Source organism: Geotrypetes seraphini, chromosome 6 (genome assembly GCF_902459505.1).
Source record: "Geotrypetes seraphini chromosome 6, aGeoSer1.1, whole genome shotgun sequence".
In the NCBI taxonomy this organism is placed as follows: Eukaryota; Metazoa; Chordata; class Amphibia; order Gymnophiona; family Dermophiidae; genus Geotrypetes; species Geotrypetes seraphini.
Genome location: NC_047089.1, coordinates 211,346,029 through 211,360,953, shown reverse-complemented (window position 1 = coordinate 211,360,953; position 14,925 = coordinate 211,346,029). Strand labels below are relative to the sequence as shown.

General features: G+C 46.4%; 1 protein-coding gene across 4 annotated transcripts in view; it reads left to right on the top strand.

The window, feature by feature from the left end:
* ASH2L (ASH2 like, histone lysine methyltransferase complex subunit) overlaps positions 1-14,925 on the top strand; it is an 83,116-nt gene that overhangs the window by 19,293 nt on the left and 48,898 nt on the right. For 3 of the 4 annotated variants that reach the window (XM_033947910.1, XM_033947909.1, XM_033947912.1), the window contains exons 3-5: positions 6,693-6,838; positions 7,075-7,163; positions 9,454-9,548. In XM_033947910.1, coding sequence (XP_033803801.1) covers positions 6,693-6,838; positions 7,075-7,163; positions 9,454-9,548 — 330 coding nt within the window. Of the gene's footprint in view, positions 1-3,243; positions 3,400-6,692; positions 6,839-7,074; positions 7,164-9,453; positions 9,549-14,925 lie in introns of all 4 variants that reach the window. The other variant, XM_033947911.1, reaches the window with a different exon arrangement.

The following is a 14,925-nucleotide window of genomic DNA, read 5'->3' as shown; positions in this document are numbered from 1 at the left end:
CTTATCCAGAACACCGCCGTCCGCCTCATCTACGGGCTCAAAAAGTCAGACCATATCAGCCCTTTTTATAGAAAACTTCACTGGCTACTGTTCGAAGCAAGGATCATCTTCAAATTCGCCTGCCTCTGCTTCAAAACCCTAACTGGCTCAGCCCCGATATATCTGTCACGCCACTTCGCCTTCCCAGGCTCTAACCGTACACGCAATACCCACCTGTTTGCCTACCCCTCCCCAAAAGGATGCATCTACAAAAGATTCTTCGACAAGACCCTCTCTTTCCAAGCTGGCAAATGGAATGACTGCTTGTCCACTCTCATCTCTCTTGCCCCAACTTATCAATCCTTCAGGAAATCTCTCAAAACATACCTCTTTGATAAATTCCTCTAACCCCCGCCCCCCTACCAAACTAATAATCCCAACCTCACCTCCCTCCCTACCCTTCCCCTTCCCGGTTGCACCCCCCATGCAACAATTATTGGATCATTTTGTAATTGTTCACTGGTTTATACCATATAATTGTTAATTATTCTCTGCACCTGCATTGCATAATTTGATCTGAACTGTTTTCGGATATACTGTAACTTCGCTGTAAATGTACAGTCTCTTAACCTGTAAACCGCTCTGAACTGTTTTGTGGTATTGCGGTATACAAAAATAAAGTTATTATTATTATTAAAACAATCTCCTTAATTTCACGAAGCTCTTTCAATATTTCATCAATATTTCATCATCATTACTTTCTTTTGGCAATGGAGACTTCGGAGTTGCTGGTTCCGGTTTGGATCTTTTTACACTCCCTGCCATTGTAAATGCTGAATCAGCCTTTGCCTGCTTCCCCGAAGCCATTTTTTGAATAATATCACACTGTTTTAAAAAACAAAAATTAACTTTCTCCTAATTTATTTCACTTTAAAATGTTTGTTAGTGCTCTTTATTTACCTGACCATTTGCATTTGCTACCAAGCCACGCCCCCCTCTGGGTATCCTCTTGACAAAATTTTTTTTTAATCATAAATGGTGCTTGTCGATCAAAGTCATCCATATCAGTACATAATCTTCTTAATCTCAAGAATTGAGCATACGGAAGATTCTTCTTCAGACCTTTATTATGGAAACTTGTATAGTGGAGTTAAGTATGCCTATCTGTGTCCTTCCTATAAATCGAGGACTTTAAACTGTGTCTGGTTTTATATATCTTAACCTTTTCCTATCATGTGTCCTGTGGATAAACAGTCTGTATGGACTAATAAAGAGCCAGGAACACAAAATATTTGAATTTACAGACTTATGATTTATTTACATTATGTTTACAATAGCCGTAAATGATAACAGTAAATAATACAAAACTTTGCTAAAATCATTATGATTGGAACCAGAGTAACATAAAATTTATTATGATAGGAAAAGGTTAATATCCAGAAAAGGAATTGATTTATCATCATACTGCATCTTAAATTTCAGATTCTCATCCCATGTATTCAACCATTGAAGAAACTCTAAAAGCTTTTCTGTACTACCCCTCCACAAGATGAAAATATCGTCTATATATCTCTTATATAGGACAACATTTTCATCAAAAGGATGCGATTCAAGAAAAATACATTCAAAATTTGCCATGTACAAATTCGCAATGTCTGGAGCTACTGATTGGTGAGGCCCGACTTTAGTGCAGGAAGAGGCGGTCGGAGCATACAGCGAGTGATTTCCTTTTCTCGCCGGCGCTCCGGCTGCTCTCTCCTGCTTCTCCGGCTGCCCTCTCCTGTCTCCCCCTGCTAAAAACCGTATTTGCAGTTTTTCAGTATTCGCGGATGTTCCTGGAGCAGAACCCCTGCGAATATCGCGAGAGTACTGGAAACGGAGGTTTGAACACATACCTTTATATTTCTATTATGATGATTTTTTATTAAACTTTTTAATAAGTGTGTTCCACATTAGTTAGGATTCATTGAGTCATTGTATCTTGATGTTGGTGCTGCTTTAGCTTTAGTATTTATAGTTGTATACACATTTCTTATAGAGGCCTAGGAGTTTGTTTATACAATGCTCACAATGAATTTGCTATGAACTTGTTTCGCTTTTTTATTGTTATTTTTACATTTATACATGTATTGACAGGAATATCTCTTATTGTAACAGCATTCATTTTGAAAGATTACATTTTTGAGAAATAGTGGAGTTTTTTGCCCATAATACAGAATAAAGAACAGCTGAAAAACTCATTGGGTTGCCGTCTGCATATGAAATAAAGTTGAGGCTTTTTCTCCACTGTAATGAAATGGTTTTTCAGTGGGCATTTCCACCACTTGGCTATTAACATTTTTTTTTGATTAGAGGTTGATTTATATTGTTGTTATTTTTCTAACAGCATTCATTTGTCTGTGTCTTTTTAATGATTTTATATGTTAATATGATATATTTTTAATGAAATTTCATGATTATGTGTATACAATGGTGATCTTTATTATCTTTAGTTTTGCTTTTTCTTGACGTATTTATTTCTTTGCTGCCCTAACAAAATGTTTGTTTTCTCTATAAATGGTGTATGATTATTTTTAACTAATAGAATTTTTAGAATTTGTTTACCTTTCTGTTAATGAATTATTCTTGTTACTAACATGATTGTAGACTCCTGAGGCAGGCCGTTCTGGCCAAAACATGTATATGTCGAGTCGTTGAATTATTTTTTGAAGAAATAAAGGATGTTCATGAAATATATTTGAGTTCACCAGTCTTCTTTAGACATCTCTACTCCTTTATGTGTGCGCTGTACATTTTGACATTTAATAGATTGTCCCTATTTGGAAGAGCTTACAATCTTAACTTGGACAGACAGACATGACATATAGGGCTGGGGTTGCAAAACCCAAGGTGACCCAAAAACACCCTCCCAACACAGCCCCCACAACCTGAGAGTAGTCTGAATGGCCCACCCCATCAGAGTACACATGCTTATAGTCTCAGTTATATTGTAGAGTTCCAGATGCTTGTTTTTGCGCAGCCAAGAGGTAGAGAAAGGTTCATGTAACAGAGATGAAGAGTGATACTATAGTTTTCTCTATCAAAAGGCTTATAAGAAGCAAGAAATGCTGTATAAATGTTAGTGCTGGTTGCACTCAAGTAGGTGGGCTTTTATGTTCCACCTTGGTTATGGTATGTTTCCATTTGATTAATTACTTGTTTTGACTGCAGAACAAAATTGACTTTTGTCGGAGAGTTCCCTATGTTGTTGTTTCTCCTATTTAGAAGTCATCCATTGTTTTGGTACTAACTGAGGGAGAAGAGCACTGTACAGTGATACAAGGAAGCAGAGCTGAAGAATGTTTGATGCCTTTTATAAGTTTCCCATGATTAGGGGGATAAAACCTATAGTCCAAATCTACTGGAAAGAAGATTATCTGGGTAAGCACCTAATCTTCCCTTCTAGAACTTTATTTCTATTGCAAAATGCTTGCTTATTTTTTCTCTCTCGCTCTCTCTCTCTCTTTTTCATTGTAGGGCTAGTATTTTCCATGTCCTTGGTAGAGTTCAAAAGGAATAGATAGTTTGACAAATATTAGTTAACAGTTGGCTTCTTGAGTAGGAAATCAAGTTTTTGAGCCATATTTACTTTTTTTTCCTCTTACAGATTCATTTTAAATTTAATTTAAAATGCCTTTTTACCCTGATTTATAAAGTGCATTCTATAACTTATCTGCCTGAGTATGAAAGAAAGTAGCAAGCACGTTGTGACATATCTCAAGGTTGCACAGCACAGTTGCGGCTCAGTGTGAGTCTGGAGAGACCTCATGTGAATCAAGTAATACATTGCAAGATTTGGAGCATTGTTCGTTGAAAAAATTTATCATAAGAAGGGAAAAAGCCAAAGGAGATTCATGAACACATGACTGCTGTTTATGGTGAGTCTGCCCCATCATCCTTCAAAGTAAGATTTTGGAGCAAGTAGTTTAAGAGGGGTAGAGAGTCCATTGAAGATGACCCTCATACTGGACAGCCTGTGGAAGCAACTTCCACGGAAATGTGCAAGAAAGTTGAAGATTTAATTTTGTCTGACAGACGAATTAAGGTTTCCCAAATAGCTGAAGAAATGGACATCTCGGCAGATACAGTTTGGAAAATAATTAATGAAAAGTTGGGCATGTGCAAGATTCGTTCCAAGAATGCCAACACTATGTCGGAAGGTCACAAGGCTCCAGTGCTGTCAAGAGAATTTGAAGATGCTCTGTGAAGACCAAGTGGTTTTTTTTCATTGTTTGATGACTGGAGATGAGACTTGGGTCTATCACAGAGATCCTTGGTCCATGCAGCGGAAGCACAAGTCATCATCCCCACCCGACAAAAGTTCAAGACAGAAAAATCTGCAGTTAAAGACATGGCAACTGTCTTCTGAGATGATGAAGGACTTTTGCTTCTGGAGTTGATGCCACACAAGACAACCATAACCAGGGAGAGTTACGCCAACACAATGATCGCTTTGCAGGAGTCAATCAAGGAGGAAAACTCACAGCAGGCGTGCTACTTCACAACAATGTGCCAATGCATATGTCACAACAATCTCAGGCTGCCATTCAAGAATGTGGGTTTCAGCAGCTGAACCATCCACCCTACATTCCTGACCTGGCTCCCTTGGATTATTTCCTGTTCTGAGTTTTGATGAAATCTCTCCGTGGACAGCAGTTTTCAAGTGATGAAGACGTTAAGGAAGCTGTGACGTCCTGGTTTGAAGGTCAAACAGAAGAATTCTCAAAGGGGTTAAAGTCATTGCAGGAAAAGTGTATGGAGCTATCAGGAGACTAGTTTGAAAAATAAAAAATTTTTGAAAACTCTTTCCTACTGAGGTAGATAAATTATTGAACGTCCCTCGTATCTCACCAGATTCAGATTCCTGATGGTGTACAACAGGGGTACCCACACTTTTTGGGCTTGCGAGCTACTTTTAAAATGACCAAGTCAAAATGATCTACCAACAATAAAATAATTTTTAAAAAACCCACAAAGCACACTGAAAGGCAGAGAAAATGTTAATTATAATTCATATTCCGGTTTTTTTTCAAAGAGGTCAAGGCAAATGACTCTATGCAATGTCGCCTCAATAACAGCCATACAAAAATAGACAAATATACCCCTCCCTTTTTACTAAACCACATAGCAGTTTTTAGCGCAGGGAGCTGCGCTGAATGCCCCACGTTGCTCTCGACGCTCATAGGCTCCCTGCGCTAAAAATCGCTATTGAGATTTAGTAAAAGGGAGCCATAGTGCAAAATATAGACTGCAGATATAAATTCTCAAAATGGACACATTTTGATCACTAAATTGAAAATAAAATCATTTTTCCTACTTTTGTTGTCTGGTGATTTCATGAGTCTCTGGTTGCACTTTCTTCTTCTCACTTCACTCTGGCTGCACTTCTTCTGACTTCAGCCCACTCCTGCATCCAATATTTCTTCCCTTCTTTCAGCCTCCTATATGCTTTCTCTCCTCCAGACCTCATTCTCCCTCCAACTTTTTCTTTCTTTCTCCCTGCCCCCTTCTTTTTTCTCCCTGCCTCCTGTTCTTTCTTTCTCTTTCTCTCCATGCCCACTTTCTTTCTGTCTTCCTGTTCCCTCTTTCTTTCTGTTTCCCTTCTTTCTTTGTCTCCCTGTCCCTCCTTCTTTCTGTCTCCCTGCCTGCCGCCTTTGTTTCTTTCTCCCTGCCCTCCCCCAAGCCACTAGGTTTGCCACTGCTACCGGGAAACAGGCCTCCAAGCCACCACCACCCCAAGCTTTCCTTGCAGATGCCTTGCGCTGACCAGGGTTCCGCTCCCCTTCAATTCTGATGTGGGAGAGGAAGTTCCGGGCCAGCCAGGCAGCGATTGGCTGGCCCAGAAATTCCTGAGGAAAGCTGGTTAGCGCAAGGCTTCTGCAGGCCCAAATTTCCGAATGCCCAGGGCCGAGGAAAAGAAAAAGCCAGTCTATAAATCCTTCCATGAGAGCCGTTCCTGTCTCCTTTCAGCAGAGCACTTACAAAAATGCGTAGCCCCCTCCCCCCCTCCTCAACTTTCCATTTTCAGGCTCAAGATGCCAGAGCAGCAGCAGTTCTTGCATTTTTGGGCAGAGCACCTCCTGCTCCCGACTGCCTTTCTCCAGTCTGGCGGCTTGATTCCGCCAGGGGCAGCCGGTGCTCAGCTTTCCAGTGATGTGACTTCCCTAGACCTCCCTCCCGCCTTCTCCCGAAGGAAGTGACATCATCCCTCAGTCTATCAAAGATTTTCTACGGGGAAAAGCAAGGGTGTCGGGTCAAAAGCGCACCGGGACAAAGCCGTGTGAGGAAGACGGGTTCTGGCAGTCGGGCAAGGAAGGCGCAGCGAGAATGGGTTTGCATGAAGTGATGACCGGTCGGGAACCTCGGGGAGAGAAAGGCTGATCGGCCGGTCAATCTGGACGGCAACATGAGTCTATCACGGAACACGGGATGGGTTCCGTGATCGACTCGCATTGCCTTCCCGAGTGACCTGTTGATCGCGATCGACGTATTGGGCACCCCTGGTGTACAAAATATACGAGTATATTGTGTAGTCTAATTTTTAATGATAAAACGCCTTTAAATTCCTAGAAAATGTAGCTTATCCTTTATTTGCCTGGTGTCTTTTTTGTTTGTTTGTTTGTTTTGAATTAGTACAGTGGGGTTTTTTTAATGTACAGTATTAATGTTTTCAGGAAGGCACAGGGGACAGTTTGGAAGTTATGGACACTCAGGCGGGTTCTGTGGATGAAGAGAATGGCCGGCAGCTTGGAGAGATTGAGCTGCAGTGTGGCATTTGCATGAAGTGGTTCACAGCAGACACCTTTGGGATTGACACTACGTATGTAATTCTTCAATAAGTGACTTGGCATTTGAAAAGAAAAGCATTTCCAATGGTTGAATGCAACAGGAGGGGGGCCTGAATCCCATCTAAGAATTAAAAAAATCTTCCTTAATGTTCAGTACTTGATAAACATGTTTCTGTGATCATCAAAGAAACCTTGAGTTTTCATTCTCTTTAAACAGAATGCTTTCATTTCTTATTTTCTTCCAATTTGCTTTCTTACTGTTTTCTAGATCATGCCTTCCTTTTATGACAAACTACAGTTTTCATTGCAATGTGTGCCATCACAGTGGAAACACGTACTTTCTTAGAAAACAAGCAAGTGAGTATGTGAAAGCCTCAAGGATGAATTCTTTCCTTGAGCAGGCTTTATCTTGTAGGAAACTGGATTTACTGGTTCATGGCTCTGATAAGCATTGTCTTGCCATGTGCAGCACATTTCAGAAACTGCCTGCTATTCCCTTTGGTTTTGAATGTTTGTTGTTTCGAGCTGATCATAGAAAGGCAATGCCTGTTGATTTGTTATCTTTTATGGCAAAAATAGTACTTGTATGTAAACTACTCTGAATGTGGTTGTAAAACTACAAAGAAAAGGCAGTATATACCGTATTTTCACGTAGATAACGCGCACCCGTGTAAAACGCGCACACGGGTATAGCGCGCGGAAAACACAAATTTATGTACAGAAATTTTTGTATACCGCGCACACCCGTATACCGCGCATGCTGCCCGACTCTCCAGTCACCCGCCCCGACTCTCCTCTGGCCACCCCGACTCTTCTTTCGCCCGCCCCGACTCTCCTCTCCCCCTTGAATCCTGTCCCCACCCTGAAAGCCTGATGCCCCCCCCCCCCGACATCCGATTCATGTAGAAGCTCCTACCGGTGTCCTGCTGCTTCCCCTCTTGCCGCGCCGACTCCCCGACACGATCGGGGCAAGAGGGAGCTCAAGCCCTCTTGCCCCAGCCAACCGCGGCACCCCCGACACGATCGGGGCAAGAGGGAGCTCAAGCCCTCTTGCCCCAGCCAACCTTGGCACCCCCGACACGATCGGGATAAGAGGGAGCCCAAGCCCTCTTGCCCCGCTGACTCCCCGACAATATCGGGCCAGGAGGGAGCCCAAGTCCTCCTGGCCCTGGCGACCCCCCCTAGTAGTTCGGGCCAGGAGGGAGCCCAAATCCTCCTGGCCACGGCGACCCCCTACCCCCACCCCGCACTACATTACGGGCAGGAGGGATCCCTGGCCCTCCTGCCCTTGATGCAAATCCCCCTCCCCCCAACGACCGCCCTCCCAAGAACCTCCGACCGCCCCCCCAGCCGACCCGCGACCCCCCCTGGCCGACCCCCACGACACCCCCACCCCCCTTCCCCGTACCTTTCTGTAGTTGGCCGGACAGACGGGAGCCAAACTTGCCTGTCCGGCAGGCAGCCAACGACAGAATGAGGCCGGATTGGCCCATCCGTCCCAAAGCTCCGCCTACTGGTGGGGCCTAAGGCGCCTGGGCCAATCAGAATAGGCCCGGGAGCCTTAGGTCCCTTCTGGGGGCGTGGCCTGAGGCACATGGTCGGGTTGGGCCCATGTGCCTCAGGCCCCGCCCCCAGGAGGGACCTAAGGCTCCCGGGCCTATTCTGATTGGCCCAGGCGCCTTAGGCCCCACCAGTAGGTGGAGCTTTGGGACGGATGGGCCAATCCGGCCTCATTCCGTCGTTGGCTGCCTGCCGGACAGGCCGGTTTGGCTCCCGTCTGTCCGGCCAACTACAGAAAGGTACGGGGAAGGGGGGTGGGGGTGTCGTGGGGGTCGGCCAGGGGGGTTGTGGGTCGGCTGGGGGGGGGCAGTCGGAGGTTCTTGGGGGGGCGGTCGTTGGGGGGAGGGGGGTTTGCGTCGAGGGCAGGAGAGCCTGGGATCCCTCCTGCCCGTAATGTAGTGCGGGGTGGGGTTAGGGGATCGCCGTGGCCAGGAGGGTTTGGGCTCCCTCCTGGCCTGAACAACTAGCGGGGGTGGGGGGAGGGTCGCCAGGGCCAGGAGGACTTGGGCTCCCTCCTGGCCCGATATTGTCGGGGAGTTGGGGAATCGGCGGGGCAAGAGGGCTTGGGCTCCTTTTTGCCCCGATAATGTCGGGGAGTCGGGGGGGCAAGAGGGTTTGAGCTCCCTCTTGCCCCGATCGTGTCGGGGGTGCCAAGGTTGGCTGGGGCAAGAGGGCTTGAGCTCCCTCTTGCCCCGATCGTGTCGGGGAGTCGGCGGTCCTTCGGGGTGGGAGTGCGGGTGCGTGTGAGCGGTCCTGCGGGGGGTGAATCGGACGTCGGGGGGGGGGGGGGGGGAACTATGTTAAAAAAAATTTGTACAACGCGCTCACGCGTATACCGCGCAAGGGTATGCACAGTTTGTAAAAACACATATAACGCGCGCGTTATATGCGTGAAAATACGGTAAGTCCTAATCCCTCTCCCTTTGGCTTGTGAATCTGTGTGCACTGGTATTCATTATTGTATGTTTAATCATACACTTGATTTTAATTGGTTTACAATGAATGGCTTTCTTGTTTGTCACAGATTTGCTCTGTTAACGTAGCTGAACCAGAAATTTGAATCTCTGGGTTATTTTTTCCTTTCCAGATCTGAAGGAAATGTGCCTGTCAGCTCTGGCTAACTTAACTTGGCAGTCAAGGACACAGGATGAGCACCCAAAAACCATGTTCTCAAAAGACAAGGTAATGCTATAGAGTTGAGCAAGAATGAAGGCAATGTGTAGGTATAGTATGCATATCTGCAGGTCTTCTGCAATGTTTATTAAAACTAGAAACAATTAGTGGTGGCGGGGGACTTCAATGCTGTTATGGATCCTTTGGTGGATAAAAATCCCAGAAGAATTATAAAATCATTGTGATTAGATAACTTTGTACAATCCTGTGACTTAAAAGATATTTGGCGTGTGCTTCATTTTGATGGTCAGGAATTTTCTTTCTGTTCACATGTTCATAATTCATTCTCAAGAATAGATTATATTTTTGTTTCCAATCTATTAGTACATCAGGTAACACAAGCTGCCATAGATCCAATCATTTTGTCAGATCATGGTGGGGTGTGGATTGAACTTAAAGTTGATGATCAAGATTGTAGTAGATCTATATGGAGATTTGATAATACATTGCTTGCTGATCCAATATTTTGTGAAAATTTTGTATTAAAAAAGAAGGATTACTTCCAACTTAATACCACAGATGAAATCTCCATGGAAATTTTATGGGATGCTTTTAAAGCAACTATGAGATGTCAAATTATCTCTTATTCGGCTCATCTTAAGAAACAGGTCAGGAAACAATTTTATGATTTAGAGCATGAAATTAAAGTTTTAGAATCAAAATTAATAGAAAAAGGGGAATATTCTACACAACGGGATCTTTTAAAAGTTAAAGGTAAATACAATGATATTTCATCTAAATTGGTAAGGAAAGATTTATTTTCTCAGCAAACTTTGTATTATGGAAACTCAAATAAGGCGGGAAGAATATTAGCGAATTATCTAAAAGCGAAAAAAAGTAAAACAAAAATAATTGCAATTAAGGATGAAAATGGGGATACGCATACTCAAATTGAACCCATTTTAAAACAATTTTTAAAGTTTTATAAATCTCTTTATTCTTTTGAGACTTATTTAGATAAAGAAAAAGATGATTTAGAGTTTTGAATTTGTTAGAGGGACCTAAAATTCCTGAACATATAAAACGAAGTTTGGAAGAGCCAATATCATTAAAAGAATTGGAAACAGCTTTGAAGTCCCTTAGAGTTGGATCCGCTCCAGGTGGGGATGGTTATACGGTAGAGTTTTATAAATTGTTTCAAAATACCCTATTGCCTTATTATTAAATTTATATCAGACTCAACTAAATAAAGGTTATATTACAGGCACTATGGCAGAATCTTTAACTATAGTTTTACCAAAGCCAAATAAAGATCCCACTTTGGTTTCAAATTATAGGCCTATTTCTTTAATCAATGTAGATGGTAAACTTTATGCTTGGCTAAAGCTCTCCCTTTCATTATAGGTATGCATCAAACAGGATTCGTTGCTCAAAGACATTCTTCTAATAATACAAGATTGGTGTTCCATATGCTGTATTTAACAAAATCCATGAAAGATCCGGCTTTCTCTGTGTCCTTGGATGCAGAGAAGGCCTTTGATCGAGTAGAATGGACCTTCATGTATCAAGCAATGGAATGGTTTGGTATAGGTTCAGGATTTATACAAATAATACAAACATTGTATAGCTCCCCTGCTGCTAGGTTATATATTAATAATAATTTTTCAGAACACTTTAATTTGCAGAGGGGGGTTAGGCAAGGTTGTCCCTTATCTCCTTTGCTTTTTGATATTGTTTTGGAACCCTTGTTATGAGCTATCCAACAGGTAAAGGAGATACCGGGTATTCTGCGTTCAGATCGAGAATATAAAGTATCTGCGTATGCGGATGATATCTTGCTTTATTTGAAAAATCCAGAAACAACCATTCCATGTTTGCTTGAATTGATTGCGAAATTTGGAAAGTTTTCATGTTATAAGATAAATTGGAATAAATCAAAAGTTCTTCCACTTAATGTACATTGTACAAAGGGTTTATTTGATGCATTTTCTTTTGTGTGGAAGGAAGATGGTCTAAAATATTTAGGAATTTGGATCAAAAATACAGTGGACGATACAATGAAAATAAATGAAAAATGTGTATTATCCCAGGACAAGCAGGCATGATATTCTCACATGTGGGTGACGTCATCTACGGAGCCCCGATGCGGAAGCATTTTCAAGCAAACTTGATTGAAGATTTAAGTTTGCTCTGCTGCTCCACGCATGCGTGCCTTCCTGCTCCACTAGGGGGCGCATCCCCTCGTGGTCTCCAGTTCAAAAATTTTCCGCTGAGCCTAGAAGTCGTGTTTTTCAGGCTCTGCCCCAACTGCCTTCTAGCACCGCGATTTTTTCTTGCTTTTTCTCGATTAAGTCGCTGTGCGCAAATTTTTTACTTTTCAACTTGATTCCTGCTTCGTTTTTGACCGACCCGGAAGCTTCCGGGTCCCCGTGGCCGCGTGGCTACTCGAGCCGCGGCCACTTTCGATTCTATATCCCGGCCTTTGACCGGCTTTAAAAAGTGCACCCGGTGTGAGCGGCTTCTTTCCATCACAGACCCGCATTGCCGGTGCATCCTCTGCCTGGGGGCGGCTCATCCAACCGACTCCTGCCCCCAGTGCGCTACTTTCCAGAGCCGGGCCCTCAGTCGAAGAAAAGCCCGCATGGCGGATCTTTTCGCCCCGGACCAACCCTCTACCTCGGCCTCGAGGTCGGCCCCGAATACCTCGGCATCGCTCCGAGACCCGAATCCGAAGCCCTCGGGACAGCAGAAAGCCTCGGCTCCGGGTAAGTCCCCTCTTCCCTCTTCAGGTTCCGTAACATCGAAGAAGCCAGCCTCGGGGACACCGGTGACGCATGGCGGAAGCCCCATGCTTACAGCCCCGGCTAAGCCCTCCAAGCCTTCGGGCCGTGCCTCCACCACACGGGAATACTCTGATACGAGGTTGCCCCCGGTGGAGTGCACCGAGGCAGTGGACATGCCTTCGATGCTGTCCGTGCCCGTCTTCCAGGACCTACTCCGAGCGATGATCTAGTCGGAGCTGTCCGCTGCAATGGCCCAGTTACAACCGGCCTCGACCTCGACCCCGCAGGTGCCAGACCAGCCTGAGCCTCGCGTCGAGCAACCTTGGGGAAAAGTGCGCAAGCTTCGCCGCATCCCATCCTCCTCGGACTCCTCGCCGAGGCGCCCGAGATGCTCTCCCTCCGCAGACCGCCGCGGGGCAAAACGTCGTGCTAAAACGACAGAAACCTCGAACCGCCGTACCTCCAAGAAGGCCCGAGGTTCACCAACTCTACGAGGCCGTTCGCCTACACCTCGTACGGGACCGCTGAGGGTGACAGAGCTATCACTCTCCAACCCACACATCCTCCGAACTCCCCCTCGGACCGGGGCGCCGATCCGAGGGTTCGGGCTTTCACCGAGGGAGTCCGGGTTGAGGTCACCGATTCGACATCGATCGGTACCCCGAACCCCGGCATCGTCTCCGAGGGGCTCCTCGAGACGCCGAAGATCGACGACCCCAGAACACTTTCACAGTGCTTCCCCGGTCTCGGAGCATGGATCGGAGCAGGAACCTTGATACTCGAGGGAAGCCTCCCCTTCCTTCTCCACTCGACGGAGGTCTCGTTCATCGACACCGACGGGGCCTCAGGAACATCCCGCCCATCTTTCTCTCGCTTTGTCCAGGACATGGGCCACGCGTTGAATTTAGACCTCCAATCCGACTCCAGATACTCTAAAGAGTACCTAGCGGAACTGGATATGCCATCACTGCCCAGAGAGTCCCTTCGCTTACCACCTAACCCGGTACTCCAACAGGCTCTCTTCAGGAACCTGGAGACCCCCTATATGGTCACAGCCGTGCCCTCCAAAATGGAGGCCAAGTACCGTACAGTACCCTTCCCGGGATTTGAACAACCACAGCTTTCCCACCAGTCGCTGTTGGTAGAATCCTCCTTAAAAAAGGCTCACCCCTCCTGGGTCTCGGCGGCGGTCCCCCCAGGCCGAGAAGGCCAAACACTGGACAAGTTCGGCAGGAGACTATATCAAAATGCGATGATGGCCTCTAGGGTGCAAAATTACACTTTCACCTTCACATCCTACCTCAAACACCTCATTGGACTACTGAGAGCCTTTGAGACTGACCTACCGGCCCCCCGCCAAGGAGCGTTTAGTCTGCTTTTAGAGTCCCTCTCCAACCTACGCCTCCATCTATTCCACGCGGCCTACGATGGCTTCGAACTCTCCTCCAGAGAGGCAGCCTTTGCTATCGCAATGCGCCGACTAGCTTGGCTGCGCCTGGTCGACATGGACCCCAACTTACAGGACTGGTTGGCTAACCTCCCCTGCGTGGGAAAAGAACTGTTCGATGACACTATCGAGGCGGCTACAAAACGCCTCTCCGAACACGAACGCTCGTTTGCTTCCCTCGTCCGGCAAAAGCCAAAACCACCCGCATCCAGGCCGTTCAGGGCCCCTCCGCGCCGCTACCCACAAAAGTCCACTCCTGCCTTCTCGAGGCCTCCACCCAGGCGCCCGCAAGCCCACCATCGGGCTCTGCCCAAGTCCCAACCACCTGCGACTAACAAACCATCCCCGTCCTTTTGACGGGATACGCGGAAGGGGGCGGGCCCCCTCCGCCATAGTCCCAGACCCCCTGCCCATCGGGGGTCGCCTCAAAGCGTTCTACCCGCGCTGGGAACAAGTCACGTCGGACACATGGGTCCTTGGCGTGATCTCATCAGGATACTCTCTCAACTTTCGGGCCATCCCTCCAGACAACCCTCCAAGGAATTGCCCTCCCAACCGGACGCAGCTACCCCTACTCCTCTCCGAAGCTCGAGACCTGCTTCGCCTGGGAGCAGTGGAGGAGGTTCCCCCCGACCAATGGGGGAAGGCTACTCCCGCTACTTCCTGATACCGAAAAAAACGGGAGACCTACGTCCAATTCTAGACTTGAGACGCCTCAACAAATTCCTGGTACGGGAAAAATTTCGGATGCTTTCCCTACCGACCCTCTACCCCCTGATCGACGAGGGCAACTGGCTCTGCTCCCTCGATCTGAAGGAGGCGTATACACATGTCCCAGTGCACCCCGCTCACCGTAAGTTCTTGCGTTTTCAGGTAGGGGACTGGCACCTACAATACCGTGTCCTCCCCTTCGGCCTAGCATCATCACCTCGGGTCTTCACCAAGTGCCTCGTGGTGGTCGCAGCTACCTTACGCTCCCAGGGCCTTCAGGTATTCCCCTACCTGGACGACTGGCTGATCAAAGCCCCGTCCAGGGAAGGGGTTATCTCAGCGACCCAACAGACTATTATCTACCTACAGAGTCTGGGGTTCGAGATAAACTTCCCGAAATCCCAGCTATGCCCCTCGCAGTCCCTACAGTTCATCGGGGCCACGCTGGACACGGTTCGCCTCCGCTCCTTCCTCCCCCCTCCACGCCTAGAGGCGTTAGTAAGTC